Source organism: Sorex araneus, chromosome 5, assembly GCF_027595985.1.
Source record: "Sorex araneus isolate mSorAra2 chromosome 5, mSorAra2.pri, whole genome shotgun sequence".
Lineage (NCBI taxonomy): Eukaryota > Metazoa > Chordata > Mammalia > Eulipotyphla > Soricidae > Sorex > Sorex araneus.
Genome location: NC_073306.1, coordinates 16,446,649 through 16,469,192, shown reverse-complemented (window position 1 = coordinate 16,469,192; position 22,544 = coordinate 16,446,649). Strand labels below are relative to the sequence as shown.

At 39.1% G+C, this 22,544-nt stretch overlaps 1 protein-coding gene across 1 annotated transcript in view; it reads left to right on the top strand.

Moving 5' to 3' along the window:
- HOOK1 (hook microtubule tethering protein 1) overlaps nt 1–22,544 on the top strand; it is a 65,356-nt gene that overhangs the window by 18,276 nt on the left and 24,536 nt on the right. The window contains exons 3-9 of the mRNA XM_055138696.1: nt 2,560–2,632; nt 10,260–10,310; nt 11,935–12,067; nt 15,502–15,569; nt 16,750–16,812; nt 17,786–17,869; nt 19,341–19,507. Coding sequence (XP_054994671.1) covers nt 2,560–2,632; nt 10,260–10,310; nt 11,935–12,067; nt 15,502–15,569; nt 16,750–16,812; nt 17,786–17,869; nt 19,341–19,507 — 639 coding nt within the window. The remainder of the gene's footprint in view (nt 1–2,559; nt 2,633–10,259; nt 10,311–11,934; nt 12,068–15,501; nt 15,570–16,749; nt 16,813–17,785; nt 17,870–19,340; nt 19,508–22,544) is intronic.

Here is a 22,544-nt window from a genome sequence, read left to right as displayed (position 1 = left end):
GTGTGATTCTTATTTTATTAGAAATTGCCCCATATTTTGCTTCCTTTGTTCTATGCTTGTTTTACCTAGTGCCTCTTTAATTTTACTGAATCTCTGGGAAATAGAATAGAAGGAGCTAGTTGTTTGGGCTGAGTCTAGTAGGTAAGGTAATGCAACTGTCGTAATGTGGAAAAACTAAAAGAATATATCCAAGTATTCTGACGTTGGATATCAGGTTTCATAGTGAGAGAGCACATTTGTTTCTACGAAAGCAGGAGATGTATTCTCATGATTCTAAAGTTGAAGCCCCAACTTCAAGTCAAAGAGAAAAGGTGGGATGTCTCTGAGGAATTGATTATGTGTGATGAGGTTGGAAAGGGGGTTCCTTATCTGACAGGATTGCAGTTCTTAGAGAAGAGACAGCGGAGAACTTGGTTCACTTGCTTTCTCTCTGTCCTCGGATGTACTAAGAGGAAGTAATGTGAGCCCACAGATGGCGTGTTCCTTTAAGCCAAGAGAGGAGAGTCCTCAGAATGTAAATTTCCTTGCCAACACCTTGATCTTGGACTTCCCAGCCTCCAGAAGAGTGAGAAATTTCATACTGTCATTTCTTATATGCCACCGTCTGTGGCCTTTTATTATGGCAGTTAGAGCTATGACGCAGTGCCAAAGTTGGTTTGAAATAGAACGGAAGGCAAGGGGGTGTGCACGATCAAGAGAGACAAAACCAAGAGGGTATCTTTAGGTCCATTTTTTTTATAGGTGATAATAACGTGGTATAGAATTATACTATAAATATGTGTATTCAGTATCATAACTATCTGTGACTCACACATGAAGATTTAGCTTCAGAATCTCCAGGATAGACCGGTAGACCTGCAGTCCGGGTGGAGCTGGTGTAGCCAGGGCTACAGAGAGTCTGCTGGTAGAGTCACCCTTTTCCAGAAGAGGTCAGCCCTTTTCTTAATGCCTCTAGCTGGATAATGACTACCCAAGTTATAGAGGGCGATTTGCTCTTTTCAGGGTATATTAATTTAAATGTAAACCTCATTAAAAAATACTTTTGCAGTAACACCCAACTCTGTTTGACCAAATAGATGAGTACTGTGGCTGTCAGGTTGAAACGTGTAGTTAGCCATCACAACTGGAATACCTCTCTTTCTTAACACTGTGTCAAAATATGAAGTAGTTTGACAGTTTTTATTCACTAATTAAGTTTTTTTCAGGTACAGGCCTGCTTTAGAAATGTCTCCTTTATGCTTGTAGTCAAATTATTTTGGTAATTATAAACTTAGCATCTGGGGAAAATTAACATTAATTGAAGAAAATGGTCTAAAATTCCAAAAGACAAATTAGAAATTGAAGTGAAATTTGGTTACTTTTTGTCAGATATGCCATATTATGTCTTAGATGAAATTATTTCTGAAAAGCTAAACATGACTTTATTTCATATTTGCTTTCATAAAATCAAAATATAACTCTGGAAAGTAATTTTTGCTTTTCTTCTCTCATTTTACTTGTTTTTAATGTCAAAATTTAGGTGAGATTGTTAAAACCTCCTCGAGCACTAATTGTAATTTATGTAGTTTTTTTTTTGACTACATATAGCATAACATATAGCATTTGTCACAGTGTCTTTGAGCATAATAATATTTGTGCTCTTCACGTTTCCCCTTTAGTAGCTATTTTTCTAAGAGAATGGTAATTTATTCCTTTTTATATTCATTTTGCTCAATTCTTTACTTAATGTTTAGAGTAAAATCTAATTACATAGTCGTTCACTAATATTAGTTTAAGTGTTATTCTCCAAGATTACCACTGTGTCACTGTCATCCCGTTGCTCATTGATTTGATTAAACAGGCACCAGTAATGTCTCCATTGTGAGACTTGCTGCTGTTTTTGGCATATCGAATACACTGCAGGGAGCTTTCCAGGCTCTGCCGTGCGGGCGAGATACTCTCAGTAGCAAAACTTGTGACATAGATATGTTTTGTCTTTTTATTCCGTGTCATTGCAGAACTTTGTAGGATTAAAGCTAAATTTGCCGTTGTGGATGTCTCACGTCAGACATTCTGCTTACTTTCAGATAGATTTATTTTGAACTTTGCCTTCTACTAATGTTGCTTAGGGCAGCCTTTCTCACCATCAGTTCTCTGAGAGTAAGGTTTGGGATAATAATAGATCCTTGCCCAAGTTATTATGATGTCTAAGTGAAAGAATATGGAAAAATGTCAAGCACAGTGCCTGATACATAGCAGACACATAAGAAAGGAAATCATGTTTTTCCCCTTTAGATTTGGGCTTTTACATCTTCTTGCTGCCAGATAGAAGATGTTGTGTTGTAAGTAGATGCAAGTGTTGTTAAATTGAAGATATGAATGACCTAAATAATTTATTATGAGAAACTCTGAAAGAAATCTTGGAAGTCACAGAAACTTAAGTGGTTTAATTCATAAAATGTTTCATGTTATTTTAATGCACAAGATTTAAACTACAAAACAATTCCACTCCTGATTCAAGTTGGTACTTTTTCACTTAATAAAATGGTTTCATGTTTAACGTTTGTATTTTTGTTTTAGCGATGTATCTTGGTTCAACGAATCTTGGTTAAGCCGAATTAAAGAAGACACCGGGGACAACTGGAGAATAAAGGTATGCTGAATGAAAACGATAAAGCACCCAGGATCAACAGTAGTTCTAGTAATTAGCATTAACTTTATTTGACTCTTAAAAAAAAAAAATCAACCTGGATCTGCCATGGGTATAGCTTGATAGGGAGGGGTACACGCCTGGCACAGTCAAGGCCTGGAGTTCTATCCCCAGCCCTTCTGATCAACTGGCCTCTTCTGGTAGGCCCCAGTCCCACTGGGCCCAAGCATGGGTCCTCTGTACGTGTACCAGCAGATCAGGTATCACTGGGCTAACTCCCTTCGCTGCTTTAGCACCGCTGGGTATGGCACTTCTGTAAAATATAATTAGCCCTAGGTTGCAATGTATTGTGTATAGCTTGAGGGGCGTCTTTTGGTTTCATTGTGTTTTGGGGGCTCTGGGGGTTGAGCTCAGGGATTCACATATGCAGAGCAAGTACTTCACCACTGAGCCACGTCCCTGACCCCTATATTGTGAGCTTTGACATAATTTTCATTGACCCAAATTGTCCCCCTATTTCTCTCCCTGACTCTCCTCTTTGAGGTTGGCTGTAGATAGCCCTAGATCTTCTTTCTACCACATTTTCTTTCTAGAATTCCAGATGAATGGAATCAGACTTTATGCTCTTTGTTGTTCCTTGTGACTATCATCTTTCACTCAGTGTAATGTTTCTGAGTCTTATCTATATGGCCTGCCTTATCTCTCTTTCTGCTGAGTAGGACATTGTATAAACAGTTTGTTAAACATCATTAGCTTATTGATACATCTTTGAATTTTTTTTCAGATTTTGGCTGTTAATGATCGCAACTACAATGAATATGTCCAGTCTGTTTTGATTATAGCTATGTTGAATGTATACTAAACCTTGCATTGGGTCCACTTAATTTTTCTTGGGTGAATTCCCAAGTGAAGGGGCTACAGAAATAGTACAGGGCCTAAGACAAATATATGATTTGCAGCTGACCCTGGCTGGATCCGGAACTACATGTGATCCCCCTAAGCACAACCTGTGACCCCTAGCACAGAGCAAGGAATAGTCCCTGATAACTACTTGCTGTATCTCTCAACAACACCCCGTTTCCATCTCCCCCCAAAATTATTGAGTATAATTACAGAATAGTATGAGTATATGTTTTACCTTAGCAGAAAATGCATAACTGATACTTTCCCCCCTTCTTTTGTTGTGTTGGGGCATTTGTGCATTTTCTGTGAATTGCCTAATTCATTGGCAGATGATTTTTCAGTTTTAGGCTAGCAATATGATATACTGGTTATCTGTGGTTTTATGGTGTTGACTTTTTATTTACTAGTATTGATCATTTCTGTATTTTATATATTCTTAGCAGGTTTAGCTTGAAGTTTTTCAATTTTATTGATTTTTTTTCTCCCAAAGAACTAGGTGGTTTTTTTTCCCCTTGTTTTGTTGATTTATTCTTTGGTATTTATTATCCTTTTCCCCCTTAGTCATTTTCTTAAGATAGAAAGTTAAGATCAAAGCTTAAATAATCAAGTTTTGGCTCTTAAAAAATTATTAAATAGGGCCTGAGCGATAATACAGCAAGTAGGGCCTTTATCTTAAATATGACTGACCCAGGTTCCATCCTCAGCATCCCATATGGTCCCCCAAGCAGTTAGGAGTAATTCCTGAGTGCAGAGCCAGGAAATCCTGAGCTTCACTCCGTGTGGCCCCAAAACAAACGAACCAAAATTTAAGCATCTGCCTTAGTCACATGCCACACATTTTTTTTTTTTTTTGCTTTTTGGGTCACACCCAGCGATGCTCAGGGGTTACTCCTGGCTTTGCACTCAGGAATTACTCCTGGCGGTGCTTGGGGGACCATATGGGATGCCGGGGATCGAACCCGGGTCGGCCGCATGCAAGGCAAACGCCCTACCCTCTGTGCTATTGCTCCGGCCCCACACATTTTTTGTTTTGAGGGCTAGGGGTGTAGGGATCTGGGCTATACCTGGCTATGCTCAGGGGTTAATCTTGGTTCCACATTCAGCAATTACTCCTGGTGGTACTTGGGGTGCCATATGGGATGCCGGGTGCAAGCTCTGGTAGATCCCACCCCCACATCCCACATATTCGACATTCTATGCTCTTTTTTTCATTCAGTTCAAAGTATTTGGTGATTTTCCTTATATTTCCTTTTGCCCATGGGTAAATTCAAAGTAGATTGTTCAGATTACAGATATTTAAGCCACCTTTGTTTTATGTATTGATTCCTTATATAATGTAGGATAACATTGGTTTGTCCTTTCTGCCTTGCCACAGGGAACTTAGGTTTATTGGGTTACTCCCATCACAGTGCTCCCAAGGCACTCCCATTCCTCTGTGTTTAGTTGTAACCTCTTTCTTTGTGCTCTGCTCCCCCAACTGGTCAATTAACTTTATCTCCTAATCAAGTTAAGGCTCTGTTAACTTGTAAATATTGCTTTTCTCTTCTCCTTAAATCCTTTGCATAGTTAATTCAGAGCAATGTCCTTTTTGTATAGACACAGGAAGACAGTCAATGCTATGCTTTTGTAACTTGGGAGTTAATTGCTTCTGAATGATATTCATTCTTGGGCATCTGTTCTTTCAATTTAAGCCTCAGTTGCCCTTATCTCCTAGCACCCAAAAGCAGGGTCCCAATGAGGGACTGGATGGACCCAGGGCAAGCTATGAGCTACCCTGGCATTGAAATGGGCCAGGCCAAAGTGCCATAATACTTAACTATAAGTTAAGAGCATGGTTATGGACAAATTCTGTCATGGTCCAAAAAGTAACAACTAGATTTGCAAACTAACCTAGTGGGTTAGCAAAGATTAATCTGGCCTGAGCACTGTAGTCTGAGATCTATAGTGAGTTGTCCCCAGGAGAGCCACCCTACAAACTTCATGTGTCTCTTACTGTGTCCATACAAAATAACTAATAATAAGAAATAGAATTAAGATGTTAAGTTGTTGGACTATGGAGAGGAGACACACCTTAGGTGGTATTTTGCCCTTAAGCTGAAGAAGGGTTTTCATGTGTTGATTGTGCGGTAGGACAGAGTGTGGTGACTGCCCCCAATGCTGGGGAGTTGGAGAGAGACTAGAGAGAGACCAAGGCAGTGAGTGGGAGCGCGGAGAGATGAGCAGGAGAGACAGGAGAAGGCGGGAATGAGGGGCAGTGTGAGACTAGAATGAGGGGATCAGTGAGACTGGAACAGGCACGTGGAGAGAACATAATAAACGGCAACTGATCACCAACCAGCCTGGCCCTTGTTTCCTCCTTTGTCCGCCCATGGCATCAGCCGTCCCCAGTGGGGAAGTGGCTTGAGACCACTGAACGCAGTCAGCAAGAGAGAGCGGGCATTTCCTAGTCCTCAAGAGATTACACAGTATAGGGGCTGGAGCTATAGCACAGCGGGTAGGGTGTTTGCCTTGCCTGTGGCCAATCCGGGTTCGATTCCCAGCATCCCATTTGGTCCCCTGAACACCGCCAGGAGTAATTCCTGAGTGTAGAGCCAGGAATAACTCCTGTGCATCGCTGGGTATGACCCAAAAAAGAAAATAAAAAAAGAGAGATTACACAATATAATTCCATTTTGTTTATGTGAATATCATCTATATTAAGAAATTCTTTTATATTTATGTAATCATATCTAACATATGGTCTGTTTTGCTGAATGTTCCAAGCTTACTTTTTAATAATATGTTCTGCAGCTGTTCCAAAAGATAAGGATTCTTTCAAATTTGTTGATGCTGCTATTTACATCTTTTTTATTTACATCTTTTATATCTATTGTTTTTCTGTTTTTCTTTTTTTTTTTATTTTATTAAATCACCGTGTGGAAGATTACAATGCTTTCGGGCTTAGGTCTCAGTTATACAATGCTGAAACAAACATCCATTCACCAGTGCCCATATACCACCACCAAAAAAAAAAACACATCACACAGTACACCTCCCATCCCGCCCCTCCATCCCCTACCTTGTAACTGATAAGTTTCATTTTACATTCTGTTTACTTTGGTTACATTCAATATTTCAACACAAACCTCACTATTGTTGTTAGGAGTACCCCACTAGATTCAGACCTACTGTGAAGACAAATAAGGTACTGTACTTTAACAAGAAGTCCAGGGAGATTTCTTCCAGATATTAGATAATTGCAGGCTTGAAAACCCAATCTGTGGTCGTCTTAATATGGCAGCCACCGCGCCCTTCATCCCCGGAGAGAAAGAGGCGAGAGAGAGAAATACCTTTCCCCTCCTGGGCGGGCACGGGGCCGAGGCTTAGTTCTCAGGCTGGAGACATTCTGCGAGGAGTTGCCCATGCCGAAAGAGGTTTTGCTGGGTCTGGATTCACGCTTGTGCAGCTGCGGAGAGGCCGCACATGCGTGCGGCCCCCGGGATCACTGTTTTTCTGTTTTTCAACTATGAAAAACTGAAGTTATGAAATCTCTAATAGTTATTGGGGAATTTGTCAATTTCTTTAAGTCTTGTTAATTTTCAGGTCATATAATTTGAATCTTTGTTAGTAGATTTATATATAAATCGATTTTTATGTCCTGATTATTGAATTTTATTAGGGAAAGCTTCTTTGCCCAGTAATATTTTTTGTTCTGAAATTGTAATTTTAGTAGTCATTTAGACACTGTAGTTATGATTCTGTTTGTTTTAGCATGTCTTTTCTATTTTTTTTTTTTTTTTTTACTTTTTGGGTCACACCCAGCAATGCTCAGGGATTACTCCTGGCTCTGCACTCGAGAGTTACTCCTGGCGGTGTTTGGGGGACCATATGGGATGCTGGGAATAGAACCCGAGTCGGCTGTGTGCAAGGCAAACTCCCTACCTGCTGTGCTATTGCTCCAGCTTCAGTCTTTTTTATTCTTTAGGCTCTCTATCTCTCTGTCTACATACGTATGTATATGTATATTTGTTGTTATAATTGGTATAGTGTAGTTTGGTTTTACGTATGTTCACAAGTCTTTCCCAAATATTCAAATACTTTAATTTAACTCAAAAACAGGCTGGAGTGATAGCACAGCCGTAGGGCATTTGCCTTGCACACGGCCAACCCAGGTTTGATTCCTCCGCCCCTCTCGGATAACCCGGCAAGCTACCAAGAATGTCTCATCCGCATGGCAGAGCCTGGCAAGCTACCCGTGGCATATTTGATATGCCAAAAACAGTAACGACAAGACTCAGAATGGAGACATTACTGGTACCCGCTCGAGCAAATCGATGAGTAATGGGGGATGACAGTGCTACAGTGACAATGAACTTAAACACATAGATGTCATAATTTAAGGGCATGTATTCTGCACACACTGTGTTATCTCATGGCAAACTGCTAATATATACTTTTAGCTTATATATGTACACGTACATGTATACACACATGGCAAGTTGGCATTTACACACTTCTCTGCGGCTTCGGGCAACGGTGAAACTCAACCTAACAACACTGAGTAAGATCCCAAACAGGAGAGCGAACCCAGAACTTCATATGGAAGGAAGGCACACCAAAGGGAAGCCAGGGGCCAGCTGGAGGCACCGCGGGGCCTGGGGCCTTCTGGACGACCTGGTTGGCCAGGCGGTGGGTTTTATTTGGAAGAAGGTCATTGTGTCACCTTGGGAAGGGGGATAAAAAAACAGAATAAGAAAACGCCTCAGACAGCTTGCAAGCAGACTTCCAAGCACCTCACTCTGAGGCGAGATAGGTGACAGAGAAGGAAGGTTTAGGTGAACACCCGTGTGGTCTTCTGCCCAGGAGAAAGTGAGATCTGGGAGCAACTGGTGGCGAGGGGGCGAGGCCGGGCAGGAGTCGGGGCCAGGGCAGGTGTAGAGGCTCTGTCCAGGGCAGAGTCCACCCGCCACTCACCTCACTGGGTACAGACCGCTATAGAGCGGTCACTATACTTCACTATAGAGTGAAGGGTTTAGCTGAGCCTTTAAGGAGCCAAAGTTAAGGCAGAAAAGGAATGAGGAAACAGCAAACATTTTCAACAAAGACTAATCCTCTCCCTGCCCCAACCTGAACCAGCCACCCCTCTGTGCTGGGAGATCTGCCACCCACAGGGGTCTTTTGTGGTCTATTCATGGACCTACACTCGGGACAGCCTACAGGATCTGGAGAGCAAGTGGAGCGGGCCTTCTAGGGACGATCAGGATACATAGGTAGCTAATGTTCCCAGATTTTCCTCACCCTCGGCTCTGGCCATAGCGCATGAAGCCAGCATCTCAGACAACGGAGCCTGATTCCTAGACTGGGTGTCCCAGGGCCCCAGGCCTGCTTCCCACTTCACCGCCCCTCTGTCTGTCACCTCCTGTTCCTCCTTCCCGGATGGAGGTAGCCTCAAGGGCTCTCCCATTCTGATGTGGGCCCCAGGCACAGTGCCTGCCCCTGGGCAGAACTCACCAGCCCCAACACGGCTAGGCTAATTCCGTAATTCGTAATTCAGGGGAATCCCTCCAACAGCCTCCCTACAGAACATGCAAATGACGCACATGACAAGGTGGGTCTAACATTCCTTTGTGCTGAGTTAATGCGGGAAATCAGTTCCTTCCCTTTTCTAGAATGTGTATGAAACAGTATTAAAAAGGCTCAGCCAGAACCACCAAGTGCGTAGAGAGTTAGAAAAGGACGTCTACCGTCAGACACACGCGAACACGCACTTCCCATCCCGCCAGGGGAGCCCTCAGCCCTGCACTCAGTGCCAGCGGCGGGGAGAGGCTTCATCTGACAGGTCTGCGCTAAGGCCTGGGGTGGGGACAAACGGAAGGGAAAGCAAAGCAGCCAATCAAAGAAGAGTCTGTAACCTTGTCCCCCTCTGGGATGCATGCCTGGGACCTGCCCTCCTCCCAAACTCTTGCCCGTTTGATTAGTAATGCCTATCTGTGCCCTTTAATCAAAGGGATAATTGTATATTTTTATTAAAACATCAAAAACCTATGTCTATATCGACAGTGCTTAGTGGAGACATCTAAAATTATGCTTCTTTTTTCTTTTTCTTTTTTTTTTTTTTGCATTTTGGGTCACACCCAGCATTGCTCAGGGGTTATTCTTGGCTTTGCACTCGGGAATTACTCCTGGTGGTGCTTGGGAGACCATATGGGATGCCGGGGATTGAACCCAGGTCGCCGCATGCAAGGCAAACGCCCTACCCACTGTGCTATCGCTCCAGCCCCCTAACATTTATGCTTTAAAAAATGCAGTGACAGTCTATTTGGTTGTTTTTCGTTGTTATTGTTTTGTTTTTTGAGCCACAGCCACACCCAGCTATTCTCACGGCTTACTCTAGGCTCTGTGTTCAGAGATTGATAAGTGGCCCAATGCAAAAATGGTGGGATTTGGGGATCTATATAGTAGTGCTGGGGATTGAACCCTGGTCAGCCACATATAGGGCAAGTGTCTTACCCACTGTACTCTCTCTCCAGCCCAGGTCTACTTGGTTCTTAAAAATAAAACTTAAACTTTTTTAGACAGAAGAAGAACTCTTACACTTAAAGAGTATTTATAGTATATCCTGTACTTGCATGTGTAGAACTCTATTGCATGCTCCTTTCATTTCATTAAAAGGTGTTTTTATTGTCTTTCATCTTGCCATGTATTTTCTTTCATTATTAATGTGAAATAATTATAACTTCTCCACTAGGCTAGCAATTTAAAGAAGGTGCTTCAAGGAATTATGAGTTACTACAGTGAGGTATGAAAAATATATGGCTTTGTTTCAATATAAGATGCTTTGTGATAATTATATTGACCTGAAGAATGGCTTGGTTTTGTTCATAACAAAATAATATGTTATTTAAGTGTAATAATTGCAGTATTGTATGTTTTTTTGCCATTTCAAAAACACTAAAATTTTGTGAACACAAATAGGCTTTAATGGAATACATAGTATAAAATAATTCATTGATATTCTTTAATTTATATATTTAAGAACAGAATTTCCATTTTATGATTTGATTTTTGCAGTGCCATAACGTAGAGCTTATACTTAAATGAAAATAGACTCCTCCTTGAAACACTGGACATTTCAGTGTGAACAGCAACACAGATATATTGTGAGATTGTGCTTCCATAGGTGAACTGGAGATATATGTTAAGTGAAAATAATATTATTATCGCACCAGACATTATATTTAAAGAGATATTTTTTACTTTTTTTTTTAATGTGTGAAACTTTATTTAAACACCGTGAGGTACAGTGTTGTTCATAATGCAGTTATTTCCGCATTCAGTGTTACAACGCCAGTCCCACCACCAGGTGACCTTCCTTCTACCAACATCCCAAGTTTCCCACCCACCCCCTAACCTACTCCCATAGCAGAAACAAAATACTTTATATTGTTTGTTACAACTTATATCTCACGTTAGTGTTACTAAAGTCATTGTCTGACAATTTACTGAGCTGTTAGGGGCTAGCTGAGGCTTCAGTGTTAACTGGTTTTGCTTAGTGGCTTCTGTGCAGCCTTCCCATCTGAGTTGCTGTGCTCCTATGTGGTGCTTAGTACTTTGAAATTTGGAGGTATCACAGGGGCAGCTGGGTTATGGAACTGAGATGCTTCAGCAGCTGGGCCATTTATCTGTCAGCAGAAGTGAGGTGTGGCTTGGGCACTGGGCCCCTCATTAGGGCAGCGATTCAGAACCCCCATCCGAAGATGGCTCCAGAGATCTGGCTCAAAGACAGGGCCCACCGGGGATGACTTTGCTGGATCCCTGTCTCTCCTTATTCTTAACAAGTTCTCTAATATTAAGTTTTGATTCATTTTTGGAAGCATTTTTTTTTCTTTTTGGGTCACACCCAGCGATGCACAGGGGTTACTCCTGGCTCTGCACTCAGGAATTACTCCTGGTGGTGCTCGAGGGACCATATGGGATGTTGGGATTTGAACCCGGGTCGGCCGTGTGCAAGGCAAATGCCCTACCCGCTGTGCTATAGCTCCAGCCCAATCAGTCACATATCAAAATAATTTTGAGTATCTTTCAGCTTAACCAGCCTACTTAATTTTTTTAGTGGAAAGATATGTTTTAATAGGTAAGGCCTAGAGCCTTTTAAAAATATCTTTTTCTGACCATGGGTTCAAAGAACACTTGATGTAAACTATTTCAATTGCTTCTATATATTTAAAAATTTTGGAGAGTATTTAAAATTTGCTAACTGGTTTTAGTTATTAATTGTAGTTATTAATTGTGGGTTGTAATTTATTTATCTAGTTTATTTTATGAACTGATTTACATTTAATTTTTCTTACAGTAATTAAATGTAGCTAATGCTTTGTGACCTTCCTAAATTAGTCACCTAATTTACTGTTTTGATACCACAGTTTCTGGGTCAACAGATTTCTGAAGATCTTATCCCTGATCTAAACCAAATAACTGAACATTCAGATTCTCTGGAGCTTGGAAGGTTGCTTCAGCTTATTTTAGGCTGTGCAGTCAACTGTGAAAAGAAGCAAGGTAAGTGAATTTGACTCAACCCACTATATCCACTTTCTAGAAACAGCCTGAATTGCTACAGAGAGTAGCTTAGAGATTACTTTAAAGCTTAGCAGTAAACACTATGGAATATAAATCAGAATATCTGAATTTCACTCTAGCTCTGCCAGTACAGCTACACATGTTGTGTATTGTTCCTGTCATAGTTTGTTGTTGTTGTTGTTATAGTTCTTGTCTCAGTTGTTGTCACTGTTTAATACAACAAATTTTCAACCTTTTACTGCCTTTTTTTTTCCACTATTTTTTTTTTTTTGGACCACACCTGGAGATGCTCAGAGTTATTCCTGGTTCTGCACTCAGGAATCATTCCTGGTGATACTCAGGGGACTGTCTGGGGTGCCAGGGCTGGAACCTGGGTCAGCCACATTCAAGGCAAAGCCATACCCTCTGCTAACATTTTTTCATTCTTTGGCCTTCCTCCCCGACACTACTGGCTGGCCTGCTAATCTCATTCCGTGACCCCCATTTATAAGAATTCTTACTTGTGTTTCCCTTGGAATATCTTGAGGAGAGACGGTTGAAAAACCCTGTTTTTTTTTTTTTTAATAATAAATACACATCTATTATACTCCAGATTTCTTCAGATGATATTCTGCTCTACTCAGAGGAATGCCTTTCCCATGTAAGTTCCAGATAAGGGAACTGCTGATATACATGGGATTGGTGCTTTTTACTGGGATGTCCATACAGTGTCTCGTTACCTGCTGAGTACAAAAGCATCATGTTTGGTAGTGATGAATGGACTAGATCAAAATGTGTTTGTTGAAAGGCCTTGAATCCATCTGGGTACTGTGATCTTTGATGCTGATGCTTTTTGTATGATTTGTCCAAACTTAGTCTTAACTATGTCGCGTTCAGTTATAACAGAATGTTGGATGACCAATTTTAAAAACTTGGAATCCATAGCAAACACGATCAGTATATCTAACTGACTGAAACAAACAAAACAAACACATACACGAGGCGGAGTGAAGCTTAATGAAAAACTAAGGGAGAGAAAAAAGAAAACTCATAAAATCAGTTGTCATTTATCTGCAAAAAAACAAAAACAATATTAGAGAATTGATGTTTCTTCCCTTAATTAGTTTTTTTCCCCTGGAGCAAGTCAGTCCTCTGTAGGAATTTTTTGTCACTTAAACAGGTACTGTCAAAGATTAACATGATTATTTTAATAAAGATCAGAATCGGTTTCTCAAGGACAAATAAAACTGTCATGCTTTTCATAACAAATAGCAATTCATGTGTAAGTTTAGTAATTTTCTGTAATCGGTATCGTTTTAACTTTTTGATTATGACTTTGGTCTGTTTCAGCTACTGTCTTATTTAGAACATTTTTTTTTTTTGCCTAATTTTAGCATATTTGTTTCAGTAGTCTTTTTGACTTTGGTTTTTTTGTTAGTAGAATTTAGTATTTGTTATTAAAACTATTTTTCCCATTTTCTTGTGAATTAATGTTACTCACATTCTAAGCTATATTACTTTAGGCTGTCCTTTTTAGCTTAAATTTATGATTTTTTTTTATAGCCTTTGACAAATTTTGAAATAATATCTTGTATTCTAATTAGTTAAAAGCATTAGCCCTTTGTTCTCAGATTTTTAAAAAATCAATTCCTCGATATGTAAAGTTTAAAAACTACTTCCTAGATATGTCAAGTGAGTAGTAAATATAAACAAAGTAGTAATTTCTAAAAATCAGGATTATCTAATTGAATTTTGTTTTGGAAATAGGTAGGTCAATTATATAGGTAAACAGATAAGTTATATAATTTAGTAACTTAAATTTTTTTTGAATCTTGAATATAAAATAATTTCTACACATACTACATTGCAAAATTGAATTCTAATATGATATTAAGGTGTTGTGGCATTTCTGTCTTTAACAAGTTTGAATAACAGTCCCCTGATTCTCCTTTTATTTTTTGTTTTTTGGGTCACACCTGGCAATGCAGAGCGGTTACTCCTGGCTGTACACTGAGGAATTACTCATGGCAGTGCTTAGGGGACCATATGGGATGCTGGGAATCGAACCTGGGTTGGCTGCGTGCAAGGCAAATGCCCTACCCGCTGTGCTTTTGCTCCAGCCCCACAGTCCCTTGATTCTCTTAATAAAGAAAGGGCAGTTTTTATAAAGAATTCAGCAGACTCGAGATACCCTTATCTAGAAACCCCATTAAGGAAACTGTACTCCTCTTGTGCATTTTCTAGGTAATTCTTTCCTTTCCCTGACCACTGTACCGTATGGTCAGGTTTATAACAGAATTTGGCCACCTCGTGGCTTTACTGATAAAAAATTTTGAGAAGTAATAGAAACTTTCCAGATTAAACAGCTTTTTAGAAAATGATAAGTTCTTAAATTTTTTGGAAGCTTTTTTAAATCTGAAGAACATTCAGCTAACATGGGTTTAAATTAGCAAATATATGAGTATTTTCATCATTTCCTCTTGCAAAAATTTTTCTAGTTTTATTGATATATATTCACAACACTGTCTAATTTTAAGGTAATACCCCATAGCTATTTGATGTATTGTAAAATAATTGCAATGTTAAGTTCAGTTAGCATCCATCATCATAGTGATAAAAAAATGAAAAAAAAATCTCCTTGTATGAGAACCAAGAATCAGCTCTTTTAATGTACATATGTAACTATATAATATAGTAGCATAAATATGATTTGGAAATGTTATTATAAGTCATGGTGTGAATTGCTTCCCTAGTCCTTATATACCTTAGAGATAACAAAACTTATCTAGAAGTTTTGTTTACTGTCCTTGTCCTTTCCTTTCCCTGACACAAATCTGATCTTTCATTGGCATCTTTGACTTATTTAGCATAATATCTTCATATTCTATCCATGAATTTGCTGTATCTCCTCTTTTATTTTTTTTTAATAGTCAAGTAATTCTAATTTTCTCTTGGGGCAGAATCAACTTAGCTTATTGCCTGAGTGTTTGTGGGAAGGTCTGGGAGTTTTCTTCACATGAGACCTGGTGCATGAGGAGGTGTTTCCACATGCTGTCTGTGTGCCTCTTCTTTGAGAGATTGCATGAAGTGAACTAAGTAGCTGATGAAATTTCACATATTTAAGATATTAGAAGTTGATTGAATAAAAATGAATTTACCCAATATCTCAAACATTTAATAAGGCAGAAATATTATTTTAAGATTCATTGCAACATCTCTTCTTATAAATTATTTTCATCTTCACTGAAATAAATTAATTTTTAACTGTATTAAATGTATTTAATATTTATTTATTTTCAACATATATTTTTTCCAGAGAGATGTTTTTGCCTAAAATTTGTTTTGAATAAATTAATTTTATTATGTTAAGTTAGTGGCTAAAGTAAAGTACTATTTGATAGACTTTTTTCAGATCTTATTTTTTTTAATCATAGAACATATTAAAAATATAATGACGCTTGAAGAATCTGTTCAACACGTGGTCATGACTGCTATTCAAGAGGTAAGTTTTATTTATCATGTACTATACGTTTTTGAGGATCCTAAACCACATTATAGAAATCTTTTAGCATAAATTTTATGGAAACATATTTCCTGCATAAACTTGAACTTTGTCATTACCTCATCCCTAAACCACCAAATAGTCCAGGACCCCCCTCACCGGTGCCCCAGTGCCTCTATGTTACCACCAGTCTCTCTCCTCTGTCCCCCTGCCCCACACCCACAGCCCCTTCCCTTCTCGCCCTCCTTGGCAGTCTCATTTCTGCGTTCCAAAGCTGGGCTTCTCCCACTTCTCACCCATTTTTGAGTTCTCTGATGCCACAGGCCGACACTGCTAGAAACACAGCACAGATTCATTATGTATTGGATTGGGAATTAATTTTCAGTTGTGCATTCAGAAGCATTCAGGAATTTTTCATGACCCGTCCACGTAGTTGTGCACCCATATAGGGGCTGTGTCCTTTGACTTACGTGCAGGGAGGGAGGGGAACTGGATGGCAGGGGACCGTGGGGCATTGGAGGAAGGTCGTGGACAACACTGGTGGTGGAACATTGTATGCACCAAACACCGGCATTGACAGTATTGTAATCATGGCACTCCAGTGAAAATTTAAAAAATAGGAAGCTCGTCTCTAAGGTAAAGAAGTCATCACACAGCTAGACTCGGAATGTAGGCAGCATTGGAGGGGAGGGGGCCCCCGTACGTAAAGGGGGCCTTGTAACATAAAAATCTAGAGCAGGGATGTGGGTGACTCCTGAACGAAATGCCTGACTCCTCCTTTTAAATTGGCCTTTTACATGAGGAACCTTTCCATATCACGTGTCAAAGGACTGTATTTTGAAGTGCTACTGCTATGGACTTTAAAAACAATTATTTAATGCTTGGGTTGTATTTAGTAATTGATCTTTCTGAACTTGGATTGTCATTTCTCAGCGACCCAAATATGTAAAATGCATCTACATGTCTGTCAAGCATACTTATAATATTCTTACTAGTTAAGTACTTGAACATTGTGTTGTTTAACTTTAAATTCCAGTATAATTTTATTTGGATAATCTAAGATCACCAAATATATGCAGGGAGACTGTCCAGTATTTTGCTGACTTCCAGATAAATGTATTTTTTTAACCACATGAGCGTTAATTTATTGTGTTAAAACCTTTCTACTTTAATTTCCTAGTTGATGAGTAAAGAAATATTGAGTGCTCCTCCCAGTGATACCGTTGGTGAATTAGAACAACAGGTGAGTGTTTTGAGTATATGAGGAAAATGCTCATAATGACACAATTCTGTCAGTTACTGTCACAACACTGACTTAGGAGAGCATATACAAGAGTATGTTCTTCCTTGAAATTTAACAAAGATCTGAAATGAGTATTATCATGTATTTGTCATAAATCTATATAGTGTTGAACCCTGAAGTTTCTTATGATCATTTTTAAAGAGTTGAATGACTTTGAGCTTTTGTTGACACACATTCAGGATATATGTTCTCTGTGATTATACAGTAAAATAGTAGGCAATTCAAAACTTCTGCCAAGTTCTGATTTATTAAACCAAGTGATGTAATTGTCGTCACAGTTGCTCTCATCGAGGCTTAAAGCCCTTCTGCTTCAGACTCCTCTCTCTCTTCTGTTTTGTCACCTTCCACTGGGCATGTTCCACTCTGTCCCCTATGCAATTTAGTCTGGGTTGTAGTGGCAAGAAAGAGGAAAGAGAGGGAAAGACTTCAGAGCTTTCTTAATGGGTATATTTTTCATGAGTGTTGCCAGTTTTCTTAGGTTAAAAGTTGTTAAAACGATTTTTTCTCCAAAAATGTTTTATGGTTGTCTTAATTTTTTTAGTAACACTTTCTTCGAATGCTTTTTTATTTAAATATTCCACAAAGGGGCAAGAGAGATAGAATAGAAGTAAGGCACTTGTCTTGGGGGTCAAACCATCTTTGACCCCCAGCCACCACAGTTGAGTGTGGCACACCCACCTCTCTGCAAATAAAAAAAAAAGCTCACAATGATTTGCATAAAGTTTTATTTCTCTTAACCTTAAGTGTAATGAGCCCATAAATATTATTTATATAAACCTCTAAGGTAAAATGTAGTTGTTATTAGGTAAATTTAAAAGCTATTTCCAATGTCAACATATATTTTATTAAGAAAGTTTATTTTTCAAATGGTATTAAAATATAATTCTTAAGAATTGGTACATTTCTATTTCAGCTTAAAAGGGCCTTAGAAGAACTTCAGGAAGCACTGGGAGAAAAAGAAGAACTGAAGCAGAGATGCCAAGAATTAGATATGCAGGTGTGGAAAAGAACTGTGATCTAAGAAAATGTCCTCTTTAAGTTTTTAAAAGTTTTATTTTAACTGTCTAAGTGTTTCTAAGCTCTCATGTCATGAATAAAACAGTTAAATGATTTGCTCAAATCTTGAATGGACAGTCAAACTGTGAATTTCAGTACTATTTATTCCCAAGACATAAAATATGCTACTTAACTACTTCTTTGTGAATACATTCTAGAGTAGGGCTGGAGCGATAGCACAGCGGTTGGGCATTCGCCTTTCACGCGGCTGACCCGTGTTCGATTCCTCCGCCCCTCTCGGAGAGCCCGGCAAACTACCAAGAGTATGGAGCCCGCACGGCAGAGCCTGGCATGCTCCCCGTAGCATATTGGATATGCCAAAAACAGTAACAATAAGTCTCTCAATGAGAGACGTTACTGGTGCCCGCTCGAACAAATCGATGAGCAACGGGATGACAGTGACAGTGACTCTAGAGTAGAGAAACAGTCTGGTACTCAGAGGAATGGGATGCACATTCACCACCCTAAATATGGTACGGAAATTTCTCAGACATGCAAGCCTAGTAGCCCTGGTGTGAATATGTTGCCCGACTCTTTTAACTGGCTTCTCCCCACTTCCTGACCATTCACAGCGGTATAGGATACAGAAGTGGCAAGGGTACTATTTTACTTTCGACGGGAAGCCATTCACTCATGTGTCTATCCTGGGAACAAGAAAGATTTCATGATGGCTAACATTAAAGTTTGAACTGGATGAGAAGAATAAAAATATGACATCTATGCAGGCATTACAGGTTAAAGCAAAAAGGAGATAAAAACATAAAAGACAATCGCTAAGTTAAAAAAATAATTTTTGCTTTGTGTTGTACAATAAGTTGATTAAAGCACGATTGGTAGGGGCTGGATCAATAGTACAGCTGGTAGGACATTTGCCTGAGGGAAGAGCCAGAAGTAAATCCTGAGCATCACCCGTGTGACCCCCCAAAAGGAGAAAAAAACACCAAACCGTAGGCCAGAAAGGTGGAATAAAGATTAAAAGGGGTTAAAAGTTGCAGATATGGGGCCAGAGAGATAGTGCATCAGGTGAAGCACTCGCCTTGCGATGAACACTGTTTTTAAGTAACATATTGATTTGTTATTGGTTGACAATAAAGCAACGATTTTTTCAGTTAAAAAATAATAGTAATTTTGTACCCTGAAAGGGGAGCTAATTTTCTGAAGTTCATTTGCACATCAAATTTTAAAGATTTAGAAACAAACCAAGCAGACATGACATTTTGAAAATAGTCTTTTTATAGACGTTGTTTCTTCTTACATTTGTTTTGCTTGACCCACACCTGATAGACCCAGAATTTGAGCTATCGAGAACCTTAGAAATGATCTAAACTGATTGACAAGAGTATCTGTTGGTTCTGAATTCTTGACTCCATCTAGGCTTTTTGCATATTCACATTTGTTTATTTGTTTTATAGGTGACAGCACTTCAAGATGAAAAGAATTCACTAGTTTCTGAGAATGAGATGATGAATGAAAAACTTGACCAGTTGGATGGATCTTTTGATGATCCAAATTCAATGGTGGCAAAAAAGTATTTTCATGCACAGTTGCAACTAGAGCAATTACAGGAAGAAAACTACAGGTAGCTTTTATTTTTTTAGCAACATTTACTCCGAGAGTAATATTAAGCAAGTAGCTAAAAACTCAGAATGTCAATAACAAATGATCAAACATTGTAAAGTGTGCTTAGGGCACCAATTAGGCTACTAAAATAATGGCATATGTTAGTTTCTGCCTTTGCTTGGCCTGTTATCTGGAGCAAGTGTGATAAAAATTATACAGCCATTCAGATCTCAGGTGATAAGGGCCAAATGAAGGTAAGTGTGCTGAGCCAGGGGGGAGAAGGAAGGAATTTTTTAGGTGAAAGGGGAAACCCTGATTATAATAAAAGTGTAAACCAGGAGAGATAGTACAGAGGGTAGGGCATTTGCCTTGCATGTGGCCAAGGTTCAATGCTATATCCCTAATGGTCACCTGAGCACTGCCAAGAGTAATTCCTGACTAACACTGGGTGTGTCCCCTCACTTCCGGTCGCCAAATAAACTCATGTAAGCCTATCACCAAAAGCTATGCTTTTACTTTCACTTTTTATATTTTTCTCTTAAAAAATGTCTGACCGTTAATAGATCTCTTGTGTTACCACTGAACCAATGTGGCTGCACACTTGAGACTTTTGAGAGCAGTGTTCTAATTTTCTGTATCTATTTTCTGTTACTTTTTAAATATATAATTTCAAACATACAAAAAAATTGGTGTATTATGAATATCTATTTTATGCCTTTTCTCAACAATTGTTTTCATTTTCTCCATTTGCTTTAGTATTTGCTGTGAGTAGTGATTAGATACGCAGTGTTATATCTGAGTTAGTTTGAGTATAATTTAGAGGTACGTCCCTTTATACTTCATTGTGAATTTCCTAAGAGTAAGGGCATGCATTAAAATCAGAGGGTGGCGATCAAAATTAGGGAATAAACTGTTGATAAAAATTATTATCTAGTATACAAATCATACTCAAATTCCATTAACCCAGGATTATGCATTTTACTTAGTAATGGATTCTTATTCAAGGAACGGTAAATCCATTACTCTCACTAATTTATTTTTGTGCACCTAATGTCCTGGTTTTACCACCAGATAATCACTCTATTATTATCTCAGTGTTCCTTTCAACCTGTTGCAAACATATTTGAGTACTTTCTGACTTTTCTTACCACAACAAAATGTCCCAGATTCATCTTTTTTTTTTTTATTAACTCTTTCCCAACTTTCAAATCAGTTTTTCCCTTAGGACCCTGATCCCTTTAATTCAGTTTAATTCACTGCTTTTATTATGTGATTGGGGGTAGAACCTAGAACTTCTTTTATAGGAGGCAACAAATATCTGTGTTCCAGAGAATTTTTGTCTCCCATTACTTGTAGGCTACCTTAGTGCCCAGTACCAGGACATACACTTGCCCACGTATGTCCTCGTGTGTTTACACAGATCTTTGTTTGGTTTTGTGTCTGCAGTTATGAACAAAGAGCTTCTATTGACATCGCTGTGTCAGCAGGGGTCAGTCTCACCGTCTCCATTTCTGAAATTGTGACTTTGCCCTCAGGGAGAGTTCTGGCTTTCTTTTCCACAAAGTATTTATTCAGTTTCTCAGTCCTCAAATCCACACAGTACTTTCAGAATTGCTAACCGATACCTCTGCCAAAAACTCTAACACTAGACTTCAGTATGTTTACAGTTTTTTTTTTCTTTCTCTAACAAGATAACATTTGCATGTTGCTGTGTGAATAAATACTAAGTATAATTGAAGGTGCTTTAACAGAGGCATACTCCTGTGACTCTCACTTCTGTTCCTGTTTTGGAATAATTTAGTTTCCCTTCCTCTCTCCTTTTCCCTGCTTTTTACTGTAGATTCCTTTCCTTCGACCTAGGACTTTATTTAACTTGAATCATGCTTATGATTTTCTGGTGACAGCCTTTGTACTCAGCATGTTTTTGAGATCACCCATGTTTTTTAATGTGTCAGTAATCAACTGTCATTGTTGAGCAGTAGTCCACTATATTAATCATGTCGTAGTACACCTAATTTTATTTATCCATTTTCCTTTAGATGGGCATGTGAGTTTCCAGATTTTGGATAACAGATAAAAGTGTGAACATGAAAATATAACATTTTGGTCAACTTGGCATTTTTTCTCACTGGCAAATCATATAGAAGTATTGCTGAGTTATGCAGGTGGTCTGTGTTTAATCTTCAAAGATGCTGGGGGCTGGAGCAATAAAGCAGTGGGGAGGGCATTTGCCTTGTAAGCAGCTAACTTCCAGCATCCCATCTGGTCCCCTGAGCACCACCAGGAGTGATTACTGCGTGTAGAGTCAGGAGTACTCCTGAGCATTGACGGGTGTGACCCAAAAGGAAATTGAAGAAAAAGCATTTAAAAAAAGACAGAGATGTTGCTAACCTTGTTTATAAGTGATTATACTCTTTTGCGTATCTATTAGCAGCGGTATTTGGTGCTAAATAGCACTAGATGTTCAACCTATATGTACCATGATTCAGTCCTGTTGGTGGTCTTAAGTTCAGTTGTTCCAGGGAATGTGGAAGGATCTAGATCTATCTAGATCTGACTTGCCCTTGTATTTTTTCTGATCACTTGAATATGTGAGAAGCCCATTTTCATGGCTTATGGGTCATATATCTTACAATGTCACTTTACATTAGCTTATTTGTAGATCTGATTTTATTAGAATTGAGTTGTGGACTGGAGCGATAGCACCATGGGTTGGGCTTTTGCCTTGCATGCAGCCGACCCAGGTTCAATTCCTTCGTCCCTCTTGGAGAGCCCGGCAATACCGAGAGTATTCCGCCCGTATGGCAGAGCCTGGCCTGGCAAACTACCCGTGGCGTATTTTATATGCCAAAAACAGTAACAACAAGTCCTACAATGGAGACATTACTAGTGTCCGCTTGAGCATATCTATGAACAACGAGACAACAGTACTACAGTGACAGAGTTGTAGGAGTTTTAAATATAATCTGGGTACAGATCCTTTTTCAGATATATGTGCAATATTTCAACCTATTCTCTGGTATATGTTGTTAGTACTTAAATGTCTTCCAAATAGT